The sequence below is a fragment of the Pan troglodytes genome, chromosome 1 (assembly GCF_028858775.2).
Source record: "Pan troglodytes isolate AG18354 chromosome 1, NHGRI_mPanTro3-v2.0_pri, whole genome shotgun sequence".
Taxonomy (NCBI): Eukaryota; Metazoa; Chordata; class Mammalia; order Primates; family Hominidae; genus Pan; species Pan troglodytes.
In genome coordinates this window covers 43,882,153-43,908,678 of record NC_072398.2, presented here as the reverse complement: position 1 = coordinate 43,908,678, position 26,526 = coordinate 43,882,153, and the positions used below count along the sequence as shown (strand labels likewise).

The following is a 26,526-nucleotide window of genomic DNA, read 5'->3' as shown; positions in this document are numbered from 1 at the left end:
TGTCACCCAGGCTGGAGCGCAGTGGTGCGATCTTGGCTCACTGCAACCTCTGCCTCCTGGGTTCAAGTGATTCTCCTGCCTCAGCTTCCTGAGTAGCTGGGATTACAAGGCATGTGCCACCGTGCCCAGCTAATTTTTGTATTTTTTGGTAGAGATGGGTTTTGCCATGTTAGCAAGGCTGATCTTGAACTCCTAACCTCGGGTGATCTGCCTGCCCCAGCCTCCCAAAGTGCTGGGATTATAGGCGTGAGCCACCATGCCTGGCCCAATACTGTTTTTAAGAGACCAGTTGACTTTATTTGCTCATAGGTGTAAATTCATTATTAAAGAAATGAATTTTGGAAGTCAGGCACAGTGGCTCATGCCTGTAATCCCAGCACTCTGGGAGGTTGAGGTGGGCAGATTGCTTGAGGCCAGGAGTTCGGGACCAGCCTGGCCAACATGGCCAAAACCAGTCTCTATTAAAAATACAAAAATTAGGCTGGGCACAGTGGCTCACACCTGTAATCCCAGCACTTTGGGAGGCCGAGGCAGGTGAATCACGAAGTCAGGAGTTCAAGATCAGCTTGGCCAATATGGTGAAACCCCGTCTCTACTAAAAATACAAAAATTAGCCGGGTGTGGTGGCACAAGCCTATAGTCCCAGCTACTCAGGAGGCTGAGGCAGAAGAATCACTTGAACCCAGAAGGAGGAGGTTGCAGTGAGCCGAGATCATGCCATTGTACTCCAGAATGGGTGACAGAGTGAGACTCCATCTCAAAACAAAACAAAAAAAAATTAGCTGGGCATGGTGGCATATGCCTGTAGTCTCAGCTACTTGGGAGGCTGAGGAATCAGAATCACTTGAACCTGGGAGGTGGAGGTTGCAGTGAGCTGAGATCACACCACTGCACTCTAGCCTGGGCAACAGAGTGAGATACTGTCCAAAAAAAAAAATTAATTAATTAATTAATTTTAAAAAAGGGATTTCAGGCTTTATTTTTAATTTCTTTTTTTTTTTGAGACGGAGTTTCACTCTTGTTGCCCAGGCTGGAGTGCAATGGCACAATCTTGGCTCACTGCAACCTCCGCCTCCCAGGTTCAAGCGGTTCTCCTGCCTCAGCCTCTCGAGTAGCTGGGATTACAGGCATGCGCCACCACGCCGGGCTAATTTTTTCAGTAGAGATGGGGTTTCTCCATGTTGGTCAGGCTGGTCTCAAACTCCCAACCTCAGGTGATCCACTCACCTTGGTCTCCCAAAGTGCGGGGATTACAGGCACCAGCCACCGTGCCCTGCCATGGATTTCGGGCTTTCTAATGGTAGAGTATGGCCTGATATATTGGCACCCACAAAGAAGCTGCCCTTTTTTTTTTTTTTTTTTTGAGACGGAGTCTCGCTCTGTTGCCCAGGCTGGAGTGCAGTGGCGCAATCTTGGCTCATGCAAGCTCCGCCTCCCAGGTTCACGCCATTCTCCTGCCTCAGCCTCCCATGTTGCTGGGACTACAGGCGCACGCCCGGCAATTTTTTTGTATTTTTAGTGGAGTCAGGGTTTCACCACGTTATCCAGGATGGTCTCGATCTCCTGACCTCGTGATCCGCCTGCCTCAGCCTCCCAAAGTGCTGGGATTACAGGCGTGAGCCACCGTGCCCAGCCAGAAGCTGCCTATTCCTAAATATACCTTGTACTAAACAAAAATGGATAGAAAACAGATATCATGCTCTGTCTTCTCCCTTCCCCAGTTAACCAACATGTGCAGTTGGTCTCACTGCTCTGAGTATCATGATTGTCAGAAGATAGGCAAAGAGCTGCTGGCAGAGACCCTGGCAGCAGTACGAATTAGGCTGGAATGTGATATGCGATTCTGCAATACTCAGTGAAGGGATGACTCATGCTTGACGGTTATAAACAAAAAAGGACGCCAACACTGTTTCCTGGAGACAGGGAGTGAAAAAAAAAAATTAATATAAAGAGGATGAGCCAGAGCTGTTATGGGCCTTAGCATGGCCACCTGAGAGGGAAGTCTGACCTCAGACTGTTTCATGGATGGCTATATACCTTCTTAGCACCTAGAACAGTGCCTGGCACTTAGTAAGCATCCAATAAATAAACATAGAATGAATTAATGAAGAAATGATGCTCAAAGCCACTTTCAATCGGCATATGTAAACTCTTCTATCTTTCAACTCCCATCCCACACATTTTATCCCACACATTTATCTGAAATTGCATTTGCCTCTACTCCAAGAATAAAGCAATGAGTAAGCATTTTGCTCCTAACTCAATCAAGTAAAAAGAATCTCAAGGAATCATGACAGTAACCCATAATTCCTATATTGAGTCACAGTGAATTCCTAAAGAGATTTCTCTTGTAGAATGCATTCTGCATAAATCTGTGGAGTTTACAGAAGTTGATCTGTTACCACCCATTTTCTTGGCATGATTAAGAAATGCAATAGAGGCCGGGTGCAGTGATTCACGCCTGTAATCCCAGCATTTAGGGAGGCCGAGACAGGCGGATCACCTGAGGTTGGGAGTTCAAGACCAGCCTGATCAACATGGAGAAACCCCATCTCTGCTGAAAACACAAAATTAGCCGGGGTGGTGGCGTATGCCTGTAATCCCAGCTACTCGGGAGGCTGAGGCAGGAGAATTGCTTGAACCCAGGAGGCGGAGGTTGCGGTGAGCCGAGATCATGCCATAGCACTCCAGCCTGGGCAACAAGAGTGAAACTCCCTCTTAAAAAAAAAAAAAAAAAAAGAAATGCAATAGAAAGGAGCTTGCTACTCTACAAACACCAGAATATACTTCTTTGGTTTTGTTTTGGGTATAAAGTGTAAAATGACACTATTTTATTTATTTTTAAATTTTTTGTAGAGACAAAGTCTCACTAAGTTGCCCAGGCTGGTCTTAAAACTCCTGAGCTCAAGCGATCCTCCTGCCTCTGCCTCCCAAAGTGCTAGGATTATAGGCATGTGCCACTGTGCCCAGCCAGTGACGCTATTTTAAATGCCAAGAGGTAATCACTCAATCACTGACGAAGGCTGACCCCTTCCTAAGAATACTGACTCTTATAGGTAAAGAATCCTTACTCTGTAGCTCATGGCACATTACTAAAACTCTATTTTAACAAAGGATGATTATACTAACTGATAATTCAAACAGAAAACAGTGGCCTGACACAGTGTCTCACGCCTGTAATCCCAGCACTTTGGAAGGCTGAGGCTGGAAGATCCCCTTGAGCCCAGGAGTTCGAGACCAGCCTGGGCAATATGGCGAGACTCCATCTCTACAAAAAATAAAATAAATTAGCCGGGTATGGTGACATCCACCTATAGTCCCAGCTACTCAGGAGGCTGAGGCAGGAAGATCCCTTGAGCCTAGGAAGTTGAGGTTACAGTGAGCCGTGATCACGTCACTGCACTCTAGCCTGAACAACAGAGTGAGACCCTATTTCTAAAATATAAACAAACATACAAACAAAAAGCCAGAAAACAGTTATGTACGCAGGCTAAAGTTGGTAGGTAGCAGATGTCTTTGCTTTCTCTAGAGTTCTGAAGCCTCAGGTTCACACACAACTATATATTAGTAATCGTCCTGCCCTTGGACAGCCTTGACCTCTATCCTTGTCCCCATATTCTAGCTACTTTACTTCCAATTCTCCTCTCGTGACATTCTCATGGGGCATTTGAAAGGTTTCTCCTGTTTGTTTTCACACAGGGCTGATTCTTTTTCATTTCTAAATAGTTCCCTGAACCATCACTCTTAAATATTAATTACATATTAAGTAAAATACCTCCCTATTTTTGTAATTGTATAGAAAATACCTTGACTTGGCTGGGTGTGGTGGCTCATGCCTGTAATCCCAGCACTTTGGGAGGCCAAGGCGGGTGAATCACTTAAGGTCAGGAGTTTGAGACCAGCCTGGCCAACATACTGAAACCTTATCTCTACTAAAAATACAAAAATTAGCCAGGCATGGTGGCAGGCACTTGTAATCCCAGTTACTCAGGAGGCTGAGGCAGGAGAATCGCTTGAACCCAGGAGGCGGAGGTTGCAGTGAGCCAAGATCGTGCCACTGCACTCCAGCCTGGGCGACAGAGCGAGACTTCATCTCAAAAAAAAAAAAAAAGAAAAAGAAAATACCTTGACTCTTGTTGGTACATATACTTTCCAAGGGGGACCTGCAACCAAACAGGCTATAACATGTTTCTAGGTTATAATATGCCTCAAAGAAACTGGGATCAATGTGAAGGCAAACCAGAGTTTTATCCCAGTAGTCAACATTGAATGGATACGAGCTCATCTCCCTACCTAGTAAAAGCGTCAGTGTGTAACTCAGGCCAGATATAAGACTTAGAAAAAACAGAATCACAGTCATAGCCCTCAGTAGCCATAGAAAGCATGAGACCATCATGCTAAAAGTAGAAGAATATTTATAATCCCAAACACCCCAAAGGAAAGGCTTTAGCTCTGATTCTCAACTCATAAGCATGAAGACTTTAAGGATCTCAACTCTCTTCTATCTCAAATGACAATGGATTAGGTAACCGACAAGTTGATAAGAATATATTGAATGGTCTCTATGCATTCTACCTAATGGACAGTCAAACACCCAGGTATCTACTGATGCAGATAACAGTAGAAATCTGAATTTTATTCTCTTGCCACTTACTAGATTGAGAGAGAGAGACAAAATATTCTGTCTAGAATGGAGAAGAGGGAAATAGAAAGGAGGGAAAACTTTACCTTTCAACTTTTATATACTTCTGTATTATTAACCTTTTATAACAGCTTTCTCCTTTCATTTTATTACAAAAATAAGCCATAATGAATTATGAAGAACGTTCTCTCTAATAAGAGTAGAAGAATAACTATAAGTAAGTTGGAACAAGAAGCCTTAAGTTTTGGGAGGAGTTCCAGTGTGGATGATTGTCAGGGAAAGGATGGGTGACTGAGAGAGCAGGAAATCTTCTCAAGGACACTGATTTATTCAAAGGCAGGAGGAAATGGGCTTACTATGTGCCAGACACTGTGGTAGGTGCTTTCAACACATTCTCTCACTTTAGCCTCATACCAATTCTAAAAGATAGGAATTATAGGCCGGGCACACTGACTCATGTTTGTAATCCCAGCACTTTGGGAGGCTGACGCAGGCAGACTGCTTCAGCCTAGAAGACCAGCCTGGGCAACATGGCAAAACCCCATTTCTACAAAAAAATACAAATATTAGCCAGGCATAGTAGCATGCACCTGTAGTCCCAGGCACTCAGGGGCTGAGGTGAGAGGATCACTTGAGCCTGGGAGGTTGAGGCTGCAGTGAGCCAAGATCTTGCTACCGCACTCCAGCCTGGGCGACAAAGTGAGACACTGTCTCAAAAAAAAAAAAAAAAAAAGACAGGAATTATAGCCCCATCTTACAAATGAGAGAACAAAGTGACACAGCTAAGTGACAAAACCAGGATATAAATCCAGGTCCATGTAGCTACAAAGACAATGTTTAAACAGTCATTGAAGGCCCACTGTGTGTCAAGCACTGTCTGATTTGGTGTTTGGGAAGTTATGAAAGTAGAATAAAAGATAGACTAGATGCGGCCGGGCGTGGTGGCTCATGCCTGTACTCCCAGCACTTTGGGAGGCCGATGTGGGTGGATCTTGAGGTCAGGAGATCACGAGCATCCTGGCTAACGCGGTTAAATCCCATCTCTACTAAAAATACAAAAAAATTAGCCGGGCGTGGTGGTGGGCACCTGTAGTCCCAGCTATTTGGGAGGCTGAGGCAGGAGAATGGTGTGAACCCGGGAGACAGAGCTTGCAGTGAGCCGAGATCGCGCCACTGCACTCCAGCACGGGCGACAGAGTGAGAGTCCGTCTCAAAAAAAAAAAAAAGATATAGATGCTTTCAGGGGTCCTAACAATTCTAGCTAGGGTTCTGTATTAAGAAGTACATGCTGGTTACAAAGTAAAGGCTTTGTTATCAAACAAGATAATATCCTCTATGGATTGGCTGAGACATCACAATAGCAGTCAAAAAGAAAATATTGTTAATAGTCCTAACAACAGTTTCTGCCCGTTGACAATACTTTTCAATCTCTGAGTCTCTGAATTAGGGAAGATTCCCTACCCCATCCATCCTCTACTCAGAAGGAAACAAACAAATATGTGAGATAGTAAAAACAGAAAGGAAGCCATTTGGTGCAGGAAAGAGGTAGAATCCTAGCAAAGGCAGAAGACAAAAGAAGAAGATTAAGACTGTGACTGCTGTCAGATTTTTGCCTCAAGAGCTAACCCTGGAAGGCCAGAGATGAATCACTGACAGTGAATTGAGAAAATACAGCCTCAGCTTCAGGATGTTATTTTGTTTTGTTTTTTTTTCACTTTAAGTTCTGGGATACATGTGGGGAACGTGCAGGTTTGTTACATAGGTATGGTTTGCTGCACCTATCAACCCGTCATCTAGGTTTCAAGCTCCACCTGAATTAGGTATTTGTCCTAATACTCTCCCTCCCCTTTCCCCCCAGCCCCCGACAGGCCCCCGTGTGTGATGCTCCCCTCCTTGTGTCCATGTGTTCTCATTGTTCAACTCCCACTTATGAGTGAGAACATGCAGTGTTTGGTTTTCTGTTCCTGTGTTAGTTTGCTAAGAATGATGGCTTCCAGCTTCATCCATGTCCCTGCAAAGGACATGAACTCATTCTTTTTTATGGCCACACAGGATGTTTTTATTTAGTTAGTTATTTTTTGAGACAGAGACCCAGGCTGGAATGCAATGGCGTGGTCTCAGCTTACCGCAACCTCCACTTCCCAGGCTCAAGTGGTCTTCCCGCCTCAGCCTCCCGAGTAGCTGGGACTACAGGCATGTGCTACCACACCCAGCTAATTTTTGTATTTTTTATAGAAAGAGGTTTTGCCTTGTTGCCCAGGCTGGTCTCAAACTCCTGAACTCAAGCGCTCTGCCTGCCTCGGCCTCCCAAAGTGCTGGCATTACAGGCGTGAGCCACTGTGCCCAGCCAGGCTGTTCTTTCAAGAGATATCAAGGTTACTATAGTGAGCATAGGGATTAAAAAAAATTATTGCCTCTGAATCACACATATCCTTCATAGGTATATTAGCCTATAACAGGAACTCCCAGGTTTTTTGGTAAAGAGCAATGTATGCAGGATGGTTAGATTTTACTATGTATGCTAGTGCATGCTAGGGTAAAGGTGAGAGAGATATTAAAAACAAAATAGGATTACTGCCATAAAGAATTTATAATTTAGCATTTACCTGAACTTTCCACATCCTTTTTAAATATATCACTTCAGTTTCCTTTTTTTGCCACACAAAATAAGAGTTTTTAAAATTTTAATTATACCTCTAGAATATCATTTCTTGTTTCTCTGTCCTGTACATATAAATGATCCTTGTTTCTTTTCCCTTGGAGTTGACCATTTTTTGGCCCAATTCCATAGACTCCCTCCTCCAACAGTATCTTCTTGCCCTGAGGATCTCACTCAGCAGTCTTTCCTACCTTTTACCTATCAACTTTTATCTTTTAACCTAGATATACTCAAGAGACAATATGGTATCTAACTAAAGGTAAGTAATATATAACAAATGTTGGGTTTGTTTTTTTTGAGACAGAGTTTCACTCTTGTTGCCCAGGCTGGAGTGCAGTGGCATGATCTCGGCTCACTGCAACCTCTGCCTCCCTGGTTCAAGTGATTCTCCTGCCTCAGCCTCCTGAGTAGCTGGGATTACAGGTGCCTGCCACCATGCCCAGCTAATTTTTGTATTTTTAATAGTGACAGGGTTTTACCATGTTGGCCAGGCTGGTCTCAAACTTCTGACCTCAGGCGATCCGCCCACCTCAGCCTCCCAAAGTGCTGGGACCACAGATGTGAGCCACAGATGTTGGGGTTTGTGTGTGTGTGTGTGTGTGTGGCGGGGCGGGGGTGTGTTTTTTTTTGAGATAGGGTCTCACTCTGTCACCCAAGATGCAATGCAGCCTCGACCTCCTGGGCTCAAGTGATCCTCCTGCCTCTGCCTCCTATGTAGCTTGGACAGGTGTACACCTCCACACCTGGCTAATTTTTTGTAGAGACGAGGTCTCACTTTGTTGCCCAGTCTGGTCTTGAAATGCCAATACCTAGACAAGAATTGAGAGAAGCCAGTTTTCTAGCAACAAACAGTGTTTAGTAAATTTGGGGTTAAAATTTTATGTAAACTTGTCATTTTAAGATCCTTTATAATGCTTATGAGTTGTAAAAGCATTAATTACTGAAAATTTTAAAATACCAATATCTGTTTATTAAAAACAGGTTAGCAAAACAGACGAACAAACAAACAAAAACAATTAGTGGCCAGGCGTGGTGGCTCATCCCTGTAATCCCAGCACTTTGGGAGGCCGAGGCAGGCGGATTGCTTGAGCTCAAGTGTTCGGGACCAGCCTGGTCAACACGGTGAAACCCTGTCTCTACAAAAAACACAAAAATTGGTCAGGCATGGTGACGCACGCCTGTAGTCCCAGCTACTTGGGAGGAGGCAGGAGAATCACTTGAGCCAGAGGTTGCAGTGAGCCAAGGTCGTACCACTGTACCCCCAGCCTGGACAACAGAGTGAGACCCTGTCTCAAAAATTAAAAAGCCAAAACAAACCAAAACAAAAAAACAGATTAGCTATTAGTTGAGGACTATAAAGATAAAACTTTACTACTCCCATTGGTTAGAGTTAAAAACGGTTAAAAAAAAAAAAAAAAAAAAAAGGCCAGGCGCTGTGGCTCACGCCTGTAATCCCGGCACTTTGGGAGGCCGAGGTGGGCGGATCACCTGAGGTCAGGAGTTCGAGACCAGCCTGGCCAACATGGCGAAACCCCATCTCTACCAAAAGTACAAAAATTAGCCAGGCATGGTGGCAGGCACCTGTGATCCCAGCTACTCGGGAGGCTGAGGCAGGAGAATCGCTTGAACCTGGGAGGCAGAGGTTGCAGTGAGCCGAGATCGCGCCATTGCATTCCAGCCCGGGTGACAAGAGTAAGACTCTGTCTCAAAAAAAAAAAAAAGTTCCCCGAAGTAAACCCCAACAGATAACACCATGAGCCAAAAACCAAGTCAGTATGTGGAAGCCCAAAGGGCCAAAAGCACCTGGTGGGGATAAACAGGCTACTGATCAGAGCAGATCAACTGAAGCTATGTAACTGCCACAGTAAATGAAACGCCACCTCCAGGCTGCAGGAATCCCATCTTAGGCTGAGCAAGTTTAATCACTTCTGCTGCTGCTTCTTCCTTTTCTTATAGGTGTTCACAGGAAGAAAAAAAAAAAAAACCACACACACACACACACAGAGATATATGAGATTGAGCAACTCTAAGGCAGACAACTCTTCCATCAGATTTGTAAGAAGAAAGAAAAAGAAAAGGAGGTGTCAGATATACATGCTTGAAGGAAAGGCAGGAGGGTGGGGAAGGGGGAGTACTTTTGTATACAAAGACACAACTAGTGAATATGGTGAATGGTGAAATGTGCTGCCAATTGGAAAGTGACTATATTTGAACACTAAATGAGGTTTCAGATACTAATGGCTTGACGGTCTTCCTCTATTGTTGAATTATGAACTGAGAATCTCAGGGGATCCAGAATTAAAAAGGTGGAATACCAAGCAGTGTGGGTCCATGTGAGTTGGCCTATTCTGGAACAAACTGAAAATGGCTAATTTATGAGGACTTTAAAATAACGTATTAGAAGAATGACCATTGTATAAGAGGGCAGGGGAAATTCTGCTTTGATAATTTGACAGTTCAAAATGAACATTGCATTTCCCCTAATTCAATCTTGATTTCCTTTAGCTAAATGTTTCCTTTCTTTACTACCCTCTTCACAAATCAGATGGAAGGGCTGTTTAGAGCTAACTCACTGGTCCTAAAAATAACTGGAGCTAAACAAAAAGCTCATTCTTGCTGGCATGAACAGTCTTCCAGGTAGCTGCTGTACAATGCCCCCAGCAGTAAGCTGAGCATTGCTGATGTATCTAACAGAGACAGGAGCCGGGCTGCAGTGAGAGGGCAGTGCTTGGATTCCACAAAGGTTGCAAGACCCTCTGAGACTCAACATCAAAGGGTTCTAAACTTAGAACTACAGGGATCTGGTATGAGGCCTACATCAAAACCACTGGAGAATAAAGCAGATCTTGAGAAACACTGGCCAAGGAAGCCTCACAAACCACATGAAACAACATGAGAGGCTAGAGAATTCCTCAAGAAAAGAGAAGAGAGAATATATTTTTTTAACTATGCTGAGAGAAAGCTGATTTGGTAACTCAACATCCCATCCAAGTAGTCTCCTCAGTTGTTCCCTCTGTCTGCATGCTTAGCACACACCAGGAGCAGGCCCTGGGAGCTCTCAGTGGGAAGACACATGCTCAGATACGCGCTTGGGGGGATGGCTCATACTTTCCTTTTTGTGACTTTCTTATATCACCTCAATTTATGGAACAAAAGTAAATGAGCATTAGAAATTAAAAAAAAAATTTAGGGCCAGGCATAGTGGCTCACGCCTGTAATCCCAGCACTTTGGGAGGGTGAGGGGGGCGGATCACTTGAGGTCAGTAGTTCCAGACCAGCTGGCCAACATAGTGAAACTCCATCTCTACTAAAAATATAAAAATTAGTCGAGTGTGGTGGCAGGCGCCTATAATCCCAGCTACTTGGGAGGCTAAGGAAAGAGAATCGCTTGAACCCGGGAGGCAGAGGCTGCAGTGAGTCAAAATCACTCCACTGCACTCCAGCCTAGGCAACAGAGTGAGACTCCATCTCAAAAACACAAACAAACAAAAAAGCCCACAAAGTAATGAAGAGAAAGATCTTTAAAAAAAATTTTTTGAGACAGGGTCTCATTCTATTGCCCAAGTGTTGTACAGTGCTACGATCACAGCTGACCACTGCCTCCACTGGTTGAAGGATCACTTGATCCCCCAACCCCAGCCTTTCAAGTGGCTCAGACCACAGGTGTGTACACAGGATCTCACTAGGTTGCCCAGGCTGGTGTTGAATGTTTGGGCTCAAGCTATCCTCCTCCCTCAGTCTCCCAAAGTGTTGGGATTACAGGCACAAGTCACTGTGCTCAGACAAGCATTAGAAATTTAAACCAATAAAATGAAGGGACCGGGTATGGTGGCTCATGCCTGTAATCCCAGCACTTTGCAAGGTTGAGAGGCGGGAGGATCACTTATGGTCAGGAGGTTGAGACCAGCCTGGCCAACATGGCGAAACCCCATCTCTACTAAAAATACAAAAATTAGCTGGGCGTGGTGGCACACACCTGTAATCCCAGCTACTTGGGAGGCTGAGGCAGTAGAATTGCTTGAATCTGGAAGGCGGAGGTTGCAGTGAGCCAAGACTGCGCTACTGTACTCCAGCCTGGGCCACAGAGCAAGACTCTCTCTCAAAAATAAAAAAATAAATAATAATAATAATAGTAATTTAAAAAAATAAAATGAAGGGACTAAGAGAAAAAAGTCAAATGATTTGCCTCTCCTGCAGATGGCTTTGTCACATTCCAGGATTGTTATTAAAGGCAAGAATGGGGAAAATCACCACCTGACTCACAGCAGTCATTTCTGCTATTTAACAGTATTATTATTATTTTTTTTAGAGACAGGGTCTCACTATGTTGCCCAGGCTGGATACAACTTCTTAGGTTCAAGCAATCCTCATGCCTCAGTCTCCCCAGTAGCTGGGACTACAAGTGTGTGCCACTGAGCCCAACAGTGTTTTTTAAGCTACAGGTTATAATCTATCAGGTCATAGCATCAACTTAGTGGGTTGCTACTAACATTTTCAAAAAATGAAGTCGAAGAGAGAAGAAATTATCAGTATGTATTGCAGAAAGCAAAAGTAATATTTCATGAAACTTATATTTCAAATGTATATGTGTATATATGTACTGGGTCCTGAAAGAAAATGTATGTCTTACAGTGAATTAAAATATAAAAAAGTAGCCAGGCGTGGTGGCTCACGCCTGTAATCCCAGCACTTTGGGAGGTCGAGGTGGGTGGATCACTGAGGTAAGGAGTTCTAGGCCACCCTGGCAAACATGGTGAAACCCTGTCTCTACTAAAATTACAAAAATTAGCCAGGTGTGATGGTGGGTGCCTGTAGTCCCAGCTACTCTGTAGGCTCAGGCAGGAGAACCACTTGAACCCAGGAAGCAGAGATTGCAGTGAACGGAGATCGCACCATTGCACTCCTGCCTGGGCAACAGAGAGAGACTCCATCTCAAAAAAGAAAAAAAGAAAAGAAAAAAATATATATATAAGTTTGAAAACCATTGAGCTATTGGAAGCTTGAAGGAACTAGACCAAGACTGTATACTACAGAGAGACTGTGTATGGATGGATGAAATACTTGTGAATTGTGAAGAAGTTCATGGGTCAACTGAACATGCCACAGTTAATATACAAAGATTACTGCCAGAGTTACTATCAGAGCTATTCAAAAACCCTCACATTATCCTGGAGCTAGGAAATGTGAACTCTCAGTTTGAAAACACAGGAAACCACCACTGAAACTGAGCTGAGAGAGAATGGGGGCTTGTTACATAGCCCCCTGTGGCATTTATCAAGATGAAAGAAATATGGACTGTGTGGAAGGAAATGAGATGACAATTTTTACTTCTAGAGTGTCACAGGCCATGGCCACAACCAAAGGACTCATTCATTGACTGAGAAACTAAGCTTCTTAGAAGTGGGGTAGATGAAGTGGTTATAAGAAAGAAGGAAAGAAGAAACCACTCTTTCAGGTCCTGCCAAACTAGCCCATCCTTCCTGGCACAGTTAACCAAGAGTAAAACTCTGAGTATGGCTGAATTATTTTATCCCTACCCACTCCTGACCCTGCCATAGTCACATCCCCATTTGGTCTAATTAAATAGCCTGGTCCTAACTATCCAGTAGGAAAGGAAACGCAGACCAAGACAGAAGTATTTCCTAAGTGATAATGTATAAAGTCTTAGACAATATGATATCTTACGAGATGGCACAGATCTGTGCTCTCTTTGGGAGTTTATGACAGAAACTAAGATACTCTTCAAATAACAGGATTTCCGCGTCTCCTTACATTGAGCCAGACCTGTCCTCACATTCCCATGTTCCTTATAAAGTAGGAGAAACGATCTATCCTCTGTACTACTTAGTAAATTAATGGTTAGATCTAAGGAAGAACCCACAAAATTCTTCACTTGGTCTCAATTCCAATAAGAACAATACTCATCCATCATCTATCATTCCTTTTAGAAAGAGGTAACTAGAGACAATTCAAGCAATATCTTCCTGTTAAGAAATGAGAAAGGATTTCTAACTTTGATTACAATTATTCTGTAAAAGCATGCTAAGATACAAGTATCACATATTCCTTTCATTTCAGAAACAGAGATAAGGAAGTGAGGAGACAAGCAAACTACTCAGGGCCTTGCAGCATGGTAAGGAGAGGCAGGAATGGGTATTGCTACAGCCTTGTTTGTTTTTCAACTTCCCAGATTATGTTCCTCTGACTCCACTAGCCACTGCTGCTCAGAGTTCAGACTATATATCATCGAATTACTTTTTTAGAAAGTCAAAATAAAAGGAAAGCTGGTATATATGTATACAATTGGTATAGAAGTATGAGATTGGTACCTGTAAGAGAGCATGGTGCATCGTTACCTCCAGTTCCGCTAAAACATGAGCAGCATCCTCATTGTTCTCTTGGACCTCCAGATCCTCCTCAGGGATGGTCTCCCAGTTGCCCTGATGAGCAACCAGCGTGTGCACTAGTTCATACTGTCCAGGGAGCGCCAGGCTGACCCGAGTCTGAGTCCCATAGGTGAAGCGGAGGCGCCGAAGCTTACAGCTCTCCTCACTGCCCAGCTTGGTGGTGGGAAGCACCTGCACCCCCAACAGCAGATTCAACAGCTGGCACTTGACGTTACAATCCTGGCCGAGGATCAGTATGCAAGGGAGGCAGTCCACAATCTGCTGGAGGTACTTCTCTTCCTTAGGTGGGAAGGAAATGCAGCTCAGTTGGCCTGGTTGGGGAAGGGGAGAGTGGAGGAAGAGAAAGGAGTAGAGAGAGAGGAGTGAGGAAGGGGAGAGAGAGAGACTCACACAGAAATCCCATGAGGATGACAAGGTCCTAGAGGAGAAATTTCTAGGAACCTTGGTTGAAGGACATATCAGGGAAAAAACCCCAGTGAGAAAAGGCTCTTCACATATCAAACAGAATTCCTTTCCCCAGCTCACCCCCTAGGAACAAACTGTTATTTCTACCCAGAAATGTGGGAGTGACCTGATCTTCCCGCCCCGCTCCTTTTTCATTCAGTGGAGGGACAGCCTAAGGAGTTTATAAGGACTCCATCACAAACACCAAGATTATTAAAATAACAAAGCCAGAAAAAAACTACACTAGTTGGGATGTGAGCCCAAGGAGAAACATAACTGAATGTGTCAAAATTAAACCCTTCCTTCTGACAGAAGACCTAATACTTGAACACAGATTACAGTCATGTGTTGCTTAACAACAGGCATACATTCTGGGAAACGCATCATCAGGCAATTTTGTCATTGTGTAAACATCAGAGTGTACTTACACAAACTTAGGTGGTATGGGTATAGCCTACTACACACCTAGGCTATAGGGTGTAGCCTATTGCTCCTAGGCTACAAACTTGTACAGCATGTTACTGTACTGAATACTATAGACAGCTGTAACACAGTGGTAAGTATTTGTGTATCTAAACATATCTAAACATAGAAAACGTATGCTAAAAATACTGTACCTTTGTTGACCAAGATGCCATCATGCAGCACATAATATAGCACCATGGAGCCCTTTTAAATTATCTACCATATGCAGTTTTAGCTTATGTTCTTCATTGTGACATATTTTACTACTAAATGTATGAGCTATAAATGTATAAAATGTATAAATGTATAAAATGAAATGTTATTCAAGTTTGCATAAGCTCTAGAATCTTTTCCAGTTCATCTCTCTGATAGCTGGTGACAACGTCCCAGCTGCCAAGTCATCTGTTTCCTTAAAACACTGGGTGCTCAATTAACATCAATACCTCCTAATCAAATCACATTCCTTCTGTTTATGGGAGACAAGACCCTAAATAGGACAAAGGGAAAGAACTGCCTATTAGGATAAAATCCAGGCAAATCTAGAAAGAGATGTGATTTATTTCAAAAACATTCTCCTTGATGGACATCCCAATTACCCTGATTTGACCATTACCACATTGTTACCCACATATCGAAATACCACATGTATCCTATAAATATGTACAATTACTATGTGTCAATTAAAAAAATCTATTTTTCACCACCCTTATGTTTTGTACAAAAAATAATAGAAAATAAAAATCTAAAAAAAAAAAAAACAAAAAAAAACTTCTCCTTTCAAGGCAACTACTACTAATCTAAATGGATAACTTCCCCAAACACGTTCAAATAATGTTCAAGACAGAACAAGCTTCCTAAAGAATGAGAATCTGTGTTTGAGAAAAATAACCCGAAATTAGTTCACTGAAACTCTCAGCCTGAACTATATCACTTCCTTATTCCTTCAGTATCAGTGTCTGCCTATCTCTAAGACTCAGGCAATTCCTGCATTTGTTCAGAAAAGCACAGACACAGTTCTTAGGCTGCAAAAGGGCCAATCCTTAAGCCAAACACAACCATCATAACTGAAATTTTGAGTGGCACTAACTGAAACAGTATTTGCTTTAGTCACTTAACCATAAGCTGCATTAAATTATTTGTAGGCCATTTATTTTGTTTGTTTCCAGAATTGGAAGCAAAAGAGGCCTGAATCAATTAAGAGGTGGTTCTACTTCAGAGTGAACCTACCTAGCTACGATTTCAAATCCCCAAGCATCCTTCTCTTCCACAAACAGTAACACCAAAAGGGTTAAAGAGGTCTGTGTTCACGCAGATCCCTCTATGCATTTCATTAGGGCCCTTCTTTTCATGTCTGTCTATAAGGATATCAGCCTGGCTCGCACATATACATCAGCAACACCAGACACTGAAACAAGCAAATCTACTCTCCTGGGAAAGAGATGAGTGCCTTTCAAAAACCAACAGAGTTAACTAAGTATATAATTCTGTGCAAGGGTATTTACTAAATACAAGAGTGTAACACCAGACCACTAGTCTACTCTTTTGATCTACAACCTAAAAGCAAGAGGACACAGCCAATTGCTTGTGTGGCCACTTAACAAGTAGCAACAGGCCAGTCCTGAGTCCCTTCATACCTTATTCTCAACTGCAGAACACCTACCATGCTTTATTCTAATTATCTGTTTATAATCATCTAAAGCAGGAAGAACCATCCTATTTCATCCTCAACACCCAACACAATGCCTGACACTTACCAAGGGCTTAATGTCATAGATTTGTTTGTTTTGTTTGAGAATCCATTTAGTGGGGACAGCTACCTATAGAAAGCTGTAAGCAAACCCACTGAGTACTTTGAAAAGTCCAGTATCATGATGAATAGTTTAAGAGCAACCATCACTCCTAAAAACCTCCTTCATGTGGATAAAAGAATAGGACCCTTCGGCCACGTGCAGTGGCTCACACCTGTAATCCCAGCAGTTTGAGAGGCGGAGGTGGGCAGATCACCTGAGGTCAGGAGTTCGAAACCAGCCTGGCCAACATGGTGAAACCCTGATTCTATTAAAAATACAAAAAATCAGCCAGGCGTGGTGGTAATCCCAGCTATTCGGGAGACTGAGGCAGGAGAATCGCTTGAACCCGGGAAGCGGAGGTTGCAGTGAGCCAAGATCACGCCATTGCACTCCAGCCTGGGCAACAGAGCGAGACTCCATCTCAAAAAAAAAAAAAAAAAAAAAAAAAACAAGAGTAGGACCCTTCCATTCATCTTGTGGAATTTAACTATCATAGTCTCAGCTCCAGCAGTGAGAAGTCCAGCTAGACTGTCTTCACCTCATCTACACTTCCTAGCTTTCTTCTATTCCCTGTCCTCCCCAGATTTTCACATAAGTGTCTACGTGTGAATGCATACTGACAACCTTTAAATTCCTATAATAAAAATGGTTTCATCACAAAAAGACCAACAAACCTAAATAACCTTTGTTACTGCTACTACCAGGAGAGTGGATAATAGAGAAGAAAACCAACTAAATCACTTTTCAGGACGAGAGGGAGAGAGCCTCTGCACCTCTGAAACAAAGTGTCAACTATAGGACAGCCAATGAAACAGGCTGCATCAGCCAAAACCAGAGCAGACACACCCCATTATTCATCTGACCCAAATGAACACTTCCCCCCTCCATCTTTCCTACAAAAAGTCACCACAAATAAACTTGCTACTGTCAAAACGACCAAAGACCAGCGCAGTAGGAAAGGGTGCTGAAGTTGATCCCAGTACACTGTTAGAAGTCCATGGCAAACATCACCGTCTTTGTTTTCCAACATGTCACTATCCAAGCTCTTTGCTTCTCCCACTAAATCTTTAGCTTTTTCATCCATTTGACATCTCTACCAGATTTGAACAAGGGCATGGAGAGAAATGAAGTTGAAAGCAGATGGTTTTACTCCTGGATTCTTGCACACTGCTCAGTGATGTGGTGGAATGCAATATGGAAGCGGGAACAGCACGAGAATGAAGGCAGGCTTTGCCACTCTGACTAGCTCTGTGACCTTGGCAATCCACTCGATCTTTCTGAGCCTTGAAATGCTCGTCGGTAAATGGAGGGGGGTGGAGTTGGATTAGATAATCTTTAACATGCTTTCCAGTTCTAAAATGCCAGGTTTTAACTGCTGAAAGACCAATGATGTGAGGGGGATGGGTGGTTGGTGTGGTGGTTTTTATTTTATTTTAAATTATATGTGAATTTAATTACGCAAGCGCCCCTTGGACCACTATAACTGCAGAACAAAAAGTAGACTGAACTAGCCAGGGGCTCTGAGGACCTACAGTGCAGTCTTAGCAGTTCTCTAAAGAAGAGATTAAAAGCTGTAGACTGACAGTAGGAGGGAGGAAGAAAACCTGTTTCAGAGCTGGAGCAGCTGCCTCACTGACAGTTAAAGGACTTCAAGTTAATCGAGTTTTCTTTTGTAATTAATACAACAGCATCTGCATATGGGCTGCCAGAAGGTAACAGCATGGCTTCTCAGCTGGCTCACATTAACCCTGCCAACTCTGGCTGGAGGAAAAATCATATCAAATTGTCTTAAGTGCAAACCAAGGCTTTTGTTGTTGTTGTTGTTCTTGGTGGTTGTTCTTAAATACAGATTTTGATTTTTGTTTACTTCTAAACAAAAGTTTCAAGCTAGATGGAAGAGAAGAACAACTAAAGCAGCAACCTATTTTGGTTTTTGTTTTACATAACATTTATTGAGCCCTTTCTATGTATTGATCACTTTATTTGCTTCATTTCATTTAATGCTCACAATTCTACAAGACAAGGACTATTATTAACTCCATTTAAAAATGAAGAAATGGACCAGGCATGGTGGCTCACACCTGTAATCCCAGCACTTTGGGAGGCCGACATGGATGGATGGATGCATGGAGCTCAGAAGTGCGAGACCAGCCTGGGCAACAAAGGGAGCAACCCCCGCCGTGCCAGCCTGGGCAACAAAGGGAGCAACCCCCGCCGTGCCTTTGTTTCTACTAAAAATTTTTAAAAATCAGCTAGGCATTGTGGTGTGCTACTCAGGAGGCTGAGGTGTGAAGACTGCTTGACCCTGGGGAGATCAAGGCTGCAGTGATCTGTGATCACGCTACTGTGAGACTCTCCTGGGTGAGTCACCTACCTCAAAAAATAATAATAATAAAGATGAGGAAATGGATGCTCAAAAAACCAAATCAGGCTGGGCGCAGTGGTTCATGCCTGTAATCTCAGCACTTTGGGAGGCCAAGGCGGGTGGATCACCTGAGGTCAGGAGTTCGAGACCAGCCTAGCCAATATGGTGAAACCCCATCTCTACTAAAAATATAAAAACTAGCCAAGCATGGTGGCCGACGCCTGTAATCCCAGCTATTCGGGAGGCTGAGGCAGGAGAATTGCTTGAACCCGGGAGGCAGAGGTTGTAGTGAGCCGAGATAACGCCATTGCACTCCAGTCTGAGTGACAAGAGCGAAACTCCATCTCAAAAAGAAAAAACAAGAAACAGCTCAGGTTTCTCCATTTCTCTCAGCAGCTAACTGCAGAGCTCTGGGGGCCAGTAGACAATGACCCCTATGCCACATTGTTTTCCAGTCTGGGGTCAAATGCAATTTAGTGACTGTAGGACCTCAATGTAAAGCAGACTGATACAATCCCTATGCAAGTTGCCCCAAACCATGAGGAATAAAGCATATGGAGAAAACCGCAGCATTACCACTGGCTGGTACACACTTTCAAAAAATGTTATTCTACCTGAGATCTCTAAAGTCTCTTTGCTAAAAGAAAGAGTAGGCTCTTTTCAGAGAAATTCTTAGTGCTCTGCTCAACAGTCAGTGTGTATTACTGTTTGGGTGACTACTCTGAAAAGAGAAGATGGGAGGGAGGAAATACTCGTGACCTGTTTCTGTTGCTAGTGACTCTTTAGGATAGATACTTTATTTAAATTGTTTTTGGGGTAATGGCAATCGATTTGTAGCAACACACTCTCCTCCTTGCCTATTTTCCATCCCATCAGGCTCAGAAAACAATACCCCAAAGTATGGTGCTTTGGCATGCTGAGCACTTTGAACTAAAGGAGATTGGAAGGCTTCAGAAGCAAGGTTGCTCTCTGACCTTCTCCTGGCCTCCTGTCTGCCTCCCCTTTTTCTCCCCTTAAGGTACTCACAGAAACCAGAATTCCTCTTCCTCAAGACCATAGAAACTAGAAACCCTGGCTGGGCACAGTGGCTCACGCCTGTAATCCCAACACTTTGGGAGGCCCAGGTGGGTGGATCACTTGAGGTCAGGAGTTCGAGACCAGCCTGGCCAACATGGTAAAACCCCACCTCTACTAAAAATACAAAAATTAGCCAGGCGTGGTAGCATGTGCCTATAGTCCCAACTAGTTGGGAGGCTAAGGCAGGAGAATCGCTTGAACCTGGGAGGTAGGGGCTGCAGTGAGCCGAGATAGTGCCACTGCACTCCAGCCTGGGCAACAGAGTGAGACTCCATCTCAAAAAAAAAAAAAAAAGGAACTAACTAGCAAGCCTCTTCTCTGAAGCAAGCCATAAAACTAGAAAGGTTGCTCTCTTGTCCTCTGAAGACCCTCATTCCAGAGAGGACCTGCCACATCCCACACCCTGGGGGAAGGAATGCACATAAAGAGCCCAAGAATAACCTGAGCAGACCAGCCTTGCTGGGTTTCTCAGTCTATTACCATTAGATCATGTCCTACTGTCCAATCACTTTCTACAAAGTAGTCAATTCTTCATCAAACCTAAGCATAAAAACAGTTTTCCCTGGGTCTTTGTGACTTCATTTCTAAAGGCTCCCGTGTCACATAAATTTGTTATGCTTTTCTCTTGTTAAACTTTCTTTTGTTAGAGAAGTGTTGGCCATGACCCTCAAGATGAGTGAGGAAAACTATCACATCTTTCAGCCACTACCAATCAATAATACATACTCGTGAAAGGTAACTGAAGGCTCTTAAGGTACAGTCTATGTCCAAGGTAGGGAAGGCACTACAAAAGTTGGTGAAATAGAAAATGCTTTTGCTTTATTATACTCCTGCAGCTCATAAAGTTAACATGGACTTCAAAGTTAATTCAGGTCTCAACAGAGTTATTACTGCAATACTTGTTCCTGGTACCCAAGGATTTCCCTCCTTCAGTAGTTTTAAAAATCTCACTTTTTTTTTTTAAATAGAGATGGGGTCTCACTATGTTGCCCAGGCTGGTCTCAAACTCCTGGGTTCAAGCGACTCTCCCACCTCAGCCTCCCAAAGTGCTAGGATTATAGGCATGAGCCACCGTTCCTGGCCTAAAAAAAAAAAAAGACAGAGACAGAGCTCAAAAAAAGAAAACTCCAGCTCTGTCGCCCAGGCTGGAGTGCAGTGGCATGATTTTGGGTCATAGCAACCTCCACCTCCCTGGTTCAAGCAATTCCTGCGCCTTAGCCTCCCAAGTAGCTGGGACTACAGGCGTGTGCCAAAATTCCAGCTCTGTCGCCCAGGCTGGAGTGTAGTGGCATGATCTCGGGTCAGGGCAACTTCTACCTCCCAGGTTCAAGTGATTCTCGTGCCTCAGCCTCCCGAGTAGCAGGGACTACAGGCAAGTGCCACTAATTTTTTTTTTTTTTTTTTTTTGTATAGACAGGATTTTACCATGTTGGCCCGGCTGATCTCAAACTCCTGACCTCAGGTGATCCGCCTGCCTCAGCCTCCCAAAGTGCTGAGATTACAGGTGTGAGCCACCATGCCTGGCCAAAAATATCACTTCTAACATTGAATTTTCCATGCTTTTATGGGAAGTCAACTTAAGTCCCCTCTGAAAGTGAATGAAAAACAAAGGATTTTTATAGTTAACTGAGGCAACCAGTGACACAAAGATGCATTTCCACAAATAGGTAGTGATGTTTTATTTCTTACTATCTATACCAAAAGTAGAGAAAAGAACAAATCCTAAATTGAGAAAGTAATCTTATACAGTCTTTCTACTACAGTCAATTCTACCACAAGCTTCAAAGTACTAAGCTACAAAAATTCCAGGGACTGAGACAGAAAAAAATTCAGTCTAGAAATATTTATTTATCCTTCCTAAACAAGCTCTCTGACCTTCAGCTAAATTTTAAAGACTGACACAGAAGGCACCCTCATTTAAGGAAAACAGATGCTTAGGTAGTCTGGCTTTCAGAATCTTCAGGACCAAGTAGTACACACTATTTCTTTGGAAGGGGATGGTTATTGAAGATTAGAGACTGAAATGCACTCTAGTAGGCAAAGCTCTTGCTGGAATCGGAAAAGTCAAGTTGGCAGAAGTCTCTCTAAAGTTATTCTATGTCAGGACCATGTTAAGATCTCTCACAGCTTTTAAGAAGCAGATAGTATTGGCACCGGGGGAGAGGAGACCGCCTCCCTAGGGGCTGATACTCCCTGGGAGCCATGTGAAATGGGAACGCACTCAGCAGCATGCTGAACAAGCTCCTTTCTGGGTGAAACTGCTCCTGAGACTGGTCACACTACCGAGGGAACAGAATCACAGCTGGCAGTTGAAGCTTTAACGTATGGGACGCAGAGATGGAAGTAGTTCCTTGAAGGAAGCCGACCCCATGCTTTACAGAGGGCTTAGTTTCTGGCATTTGGAACGCAGTGTATAACAGTTTATAAGCATTACCAATGATCCAAAGGTGGGAATATGTCAAAAGGACACAGGAACCAGCTTGAAGGGAAACTCACTCACCAAAGTGGGGACAATTTATGCATAAAAAGTGATAGGAAGATATTACAATCCATTGAAAAAATTCACAAGTCTACACTGATTAAATAAACAAGAGAAAAGGAAAGCTCTTCTTTACAGTAGACTACAACTAATACATATAGAAGGAATGATGGATATAAAAATCACCATTGGGCTGCACACGGTCACTCATGCCTGTAGTCCTAGCACTTTGGGAGGCTGAGGCAGGAGGATCGCTTGAGCCTAGAAGTTCAAAACCAACCTGGGCAACATAGTGAGACTCCATCTCTACAAAAAATTTAAAAATTAGCTAGGCATGGTGGCATGTGCCTGTAGTCCCAGATACTAGGGAGGCTGAGGCAGGATTTCTTGAGCCCAGGAGATTAAGGCTGCAGTGAGCTATGATCACACCACTGCGCTCCATCCAGCCTGGGTAACAGAGCAAGACCTTGCCTGTAAAAAGAAAACAACAACAAAAAAACCCCATCACTGAGACAGGTGGGAGTTGTCAGGGAATGCTAGGTCTACTGGAAGGAGGTTTTTTGAGAAACAGGGTATCAGTGAAATACAAGAACACCTCTCCACAAACTAATCAATTGCAAAGGAAAAAATGGTGAATTCACAAACTAATCAATTGCAAAGCAAAAAATGGTGAATTTTTTTTTTTTTTTTTTGAGATGGAGTTTCGTTCTTGTTGCCCAAGCTGGAGGGCAATGGCATGATCTCGGCTCACTGCAGCCTTCCGGGTTCGAGCAATTCTCCTGCCTCAGCCTCCCAAGTAGCAGGGATTACAAGCATGCACCACCATGCCTGGCTAATTTTTTTTTGTATTTTTAGTAGAGATGGGGTTTCACCATAGTGGCCAGGCTGGTCTTGAACTCCTGATTTCAGGTGATCCACCCGCCATGGCCTCCCAAAGTGCTGGGATTACAGGCATGAGCCACTGCGCCTGGCCCTAAAACTGGTGAATTTAAGGTGGAGAAAACATCTCCAGGGATGGGTTGATGTCATATACCCTGTGATGAAAGGAAAAAAAAAAAAAAAAAAAGAGACATTGTTGGGACAGTTGGCAAAACCTGAACAGGGTCTGTGGACTGGATGGTAGTACTGAACCCATGTTAATTTCTTGATTTGGCGAGCTGTATGGTGATCATAGAAGCACATCCTTGTTTGGGAGGAATGCATACTGGAGTGTTTAGAGAAGATGAGAAAACCTAACTGCACTCAGCTCTCAAAAGGTTCAGAAAAAGACTACATCTAATATGGATCAGGAAGGAGAGAGACTGGGTGATGGAACAAATCCATGAAAATGTTAACAACTAGAAAATTTGCATGAAGCAGGTATTGGAACTCTTTTATTGTTCTCGCAACACTTACGTATGTTTGAAATTATTTCAAAATAATTTTTTTAGGATCCAAATATATACCTAGCAAAGCGTATCCAGCTCTTGATCTCAGAGGAAAGAGATCAAGAGATAGGATTTTACTTGACAAGAAAAACCAGCCGGAAAAAAAAAAAAAACATCAAATACAGCAATAACAGGATTTGAACAACAACAGTTTCTTCACTGTCTCCACTTTTGCCCTGCACATTACCTTCCATCCCATCAATCTTCCTGTGATGTTTACTATTGCTTGTTCAGAGTCTGGGGAGTTCAAGGCACTGATCTAAGCAAGTAGTTTAGGATCAGACTTAGAATCCAAATCCACAAGTCTGAGCAGTATAGACCAACATGATGCTCCAGTATAGAACAGTCTGATGAAAGTTACCTGTAACCATCAGGTTCATTAAATAAGAAACCACCAAGGCCGGGCATGATGGCTCATGCCTGTAATCCCAGCACTTTGGGAGGCTGAGGCGGGCGGATCACCTGAGGTCGGGAGTTTGAGACCAGCCTGACCATCATGGAGAAACCCCGTCTCTATTAAAAATACAGAATTAGCTGGGCGTGGTGGCACATGCCTGTAATCCCAGCTACTCGGTAGGCTGAGGCAGAAGAATCGCTTGAACCCGGGAGGTGGAGGCTGCGGTGAGCCAAGATCATGCCATTGTACTCCAGCCTCGGCAACAAGAGTGAAACTCCGTCTCAAAAAAAGAGAAAGAAAGAAAGAAAGAAAGAAACCAACAGAGAAAGCTTGACTTTGATTTTGCACTGCCTGTAGTGGCCCCTTATGTTTATTAGTGGTAGAGACTATATTGCCATTATACACTAACTACTTTTATCCTATACCAACAAACCACTTTTCCAAGTTAAAGCAGCAAAACTTTTCCAATTCTCTCCATGGGACAGAACCAGAAGAGCACGTCAGTTGTTCAATCAGGAGAAAGTGAAAGAGGTTTCCTCAGTGGGGTTCTTATATACTAAAAAATAAGAATGACTTTTCTTCTACTAGCTATATTCCCCCACATTCCTCCTTGCACCTAGATATCGCCATAATATTAAACGTTAAGGCTAGAGTATATCATATGGAATATTCCTAAAACGTAAACTCCATACTGGTTCATTCTCACTGTCCCTCTCATTTGAATAGAAAGAGCTTTTATTTAAAATAGTCTTGTAACCTAGCTGCATTTGTGATAGGGCTTTAGTCTTTGCTCTGGCAAGTTTGACTTGATTAAAAAAAAAAAAAACAAAAAACCCTGGGAAATTCTCTCCCCATTAAATAGACTAGAAAATATTTAAAAAAAGATCTAAACTGAAATTTGTCTGGCATAAATAAGGCACTAAAGCTTTTTTTTTTTTTTTTTTTTTTTGAGATGGAGCCTCGTTCTGTCACCAGGCTGGAGTGTGGTGGCGCGATCTCGACTCACTTCAATCTCTGCCTCCCGGGTTCAGGCGATTCTTCTGCCTCAGCCTCCCAGGCACTAAAGCTCTTAATCTGATGAAACTAAAGTTAGACACTTTGAGGATGAAAGTACTTTTTTAAAATAAGTGGAATTTTTTTAAAAAATCAAAGGCTTTTATAAATATATAACCTAGACATAATTATTTGGGACAATTCTGATGTATCATTAGTTAGACAAGTGAAAAGCAAAACAATCCTCAAGTCCTACTCCCATCATCCTGCCCAGAGCACACCACCTCAGGGAATGGAAGCATGTTATAATAAAGCCCAACTCCAAAGAAAGCGGTGGTCAAAAGGTTCCCACAGCCACGTGGCACACAGCTGGGGAATACATCCAAACTGCTCACACTGCCTAGAGAAGAAAATAGAAAAACACACTGCCTGTGACGGGCACTTCAACCAGAACCCGCAGGGGATACTGATGAGTCTCCATGCTCTGACCAACTTTCCCTCCAAGAGTTTTGGTTTGGACTTTGGAGGAACATTACGCATAAGGGAACTTTCTCAGAGAGTCTCATTTATAGCTCAAAGCAAAGGAGACACATATCTTAAGCATTTCTACATCTGTTCTCCTCTGGTCATGTAAGTGTCAAGTTCCAGGTTCCACAGGATCACCAAACTCCCTGTGTGGCAAAGAACTGAATCAACCTCCAAGCCTGGGAATGGCCTATACTGAGACTGGACGTCCTCCCACGGCACTCCAGTCAGAGCTCTGCGAGGTAAAATAGAAAAACTGCACCCCCACATGGACTCGCCCTCTGTAGTCTTGTTATGAATGACACTACTCAGATTCCCTGCACCACGTAGGAAGCAAACCCCGTCATCCCTAGAGGCTATTTTCCTGTAAGAAGGAGCAAATTAACCTTAGGTTTTACAACCATAACCAAAAAAACCACATCCACCCATAGCTCGTACTTTTCCTACCGGCTTCTCTGTAACTTCTAAGAAAGACAGAAATGAAAGAAGCTCTAACAGTAATCTTCATAAATGCATTCTGCATTTGAACCACAAAAACGAGATGATATAATTTTTCCATCAAAGAGAAAATAGGCTGATTTTCCTCTACTGTCAGAAAGTGGGCAGAACATTTCAACTCTTATTCTTTTTTTTAATGAGACAGAGTCTCGCTCTGTCACCTTGGCTGGAGTGCAGTGGTGCAATCTCGGCTGGTTGCAAACTTCGCCTCCTGGGTTCAAGAGATCCTCCTGCCTCACCCTCCCAAGTAGCTGGGATTACAGGTGCCTACCACCGCGCCCAGATAATTTTTTGTATTTTTAGTAGGGACAGGGTTTCACCATGTTGGCCAGGCTAGTCTTGAACTCCTAACCTCAGG

At 43.3% G+C, this 26,526-nt stretch overlaps 1 protein-coding gene across 6 annotated transcripts in view; it reads right to left on the bottom strand.

Moving 5' to 3' along the window:
* Positions 1-26,526, bottom strand: part of DSTYK (dual serine/threonine and tyrosine protein kinase) — a 71,703-nt gene that overhangs the window by 31,253 nt on the left and 13,924 nt on the right. For 4 of the 6 annotated variants that reach the window (XM_009440232.5, XM_054659554.2, XM_054659651.2 and 1 more), the window contains 1 exon segment: positions 13,631-14,019. In XM_009440232.5, the coding sequence (XP_009438507.1) occupies positions 13,631-14,019 (389 nt within the window). 6 annotated transcript variants of the gene reach the window in all.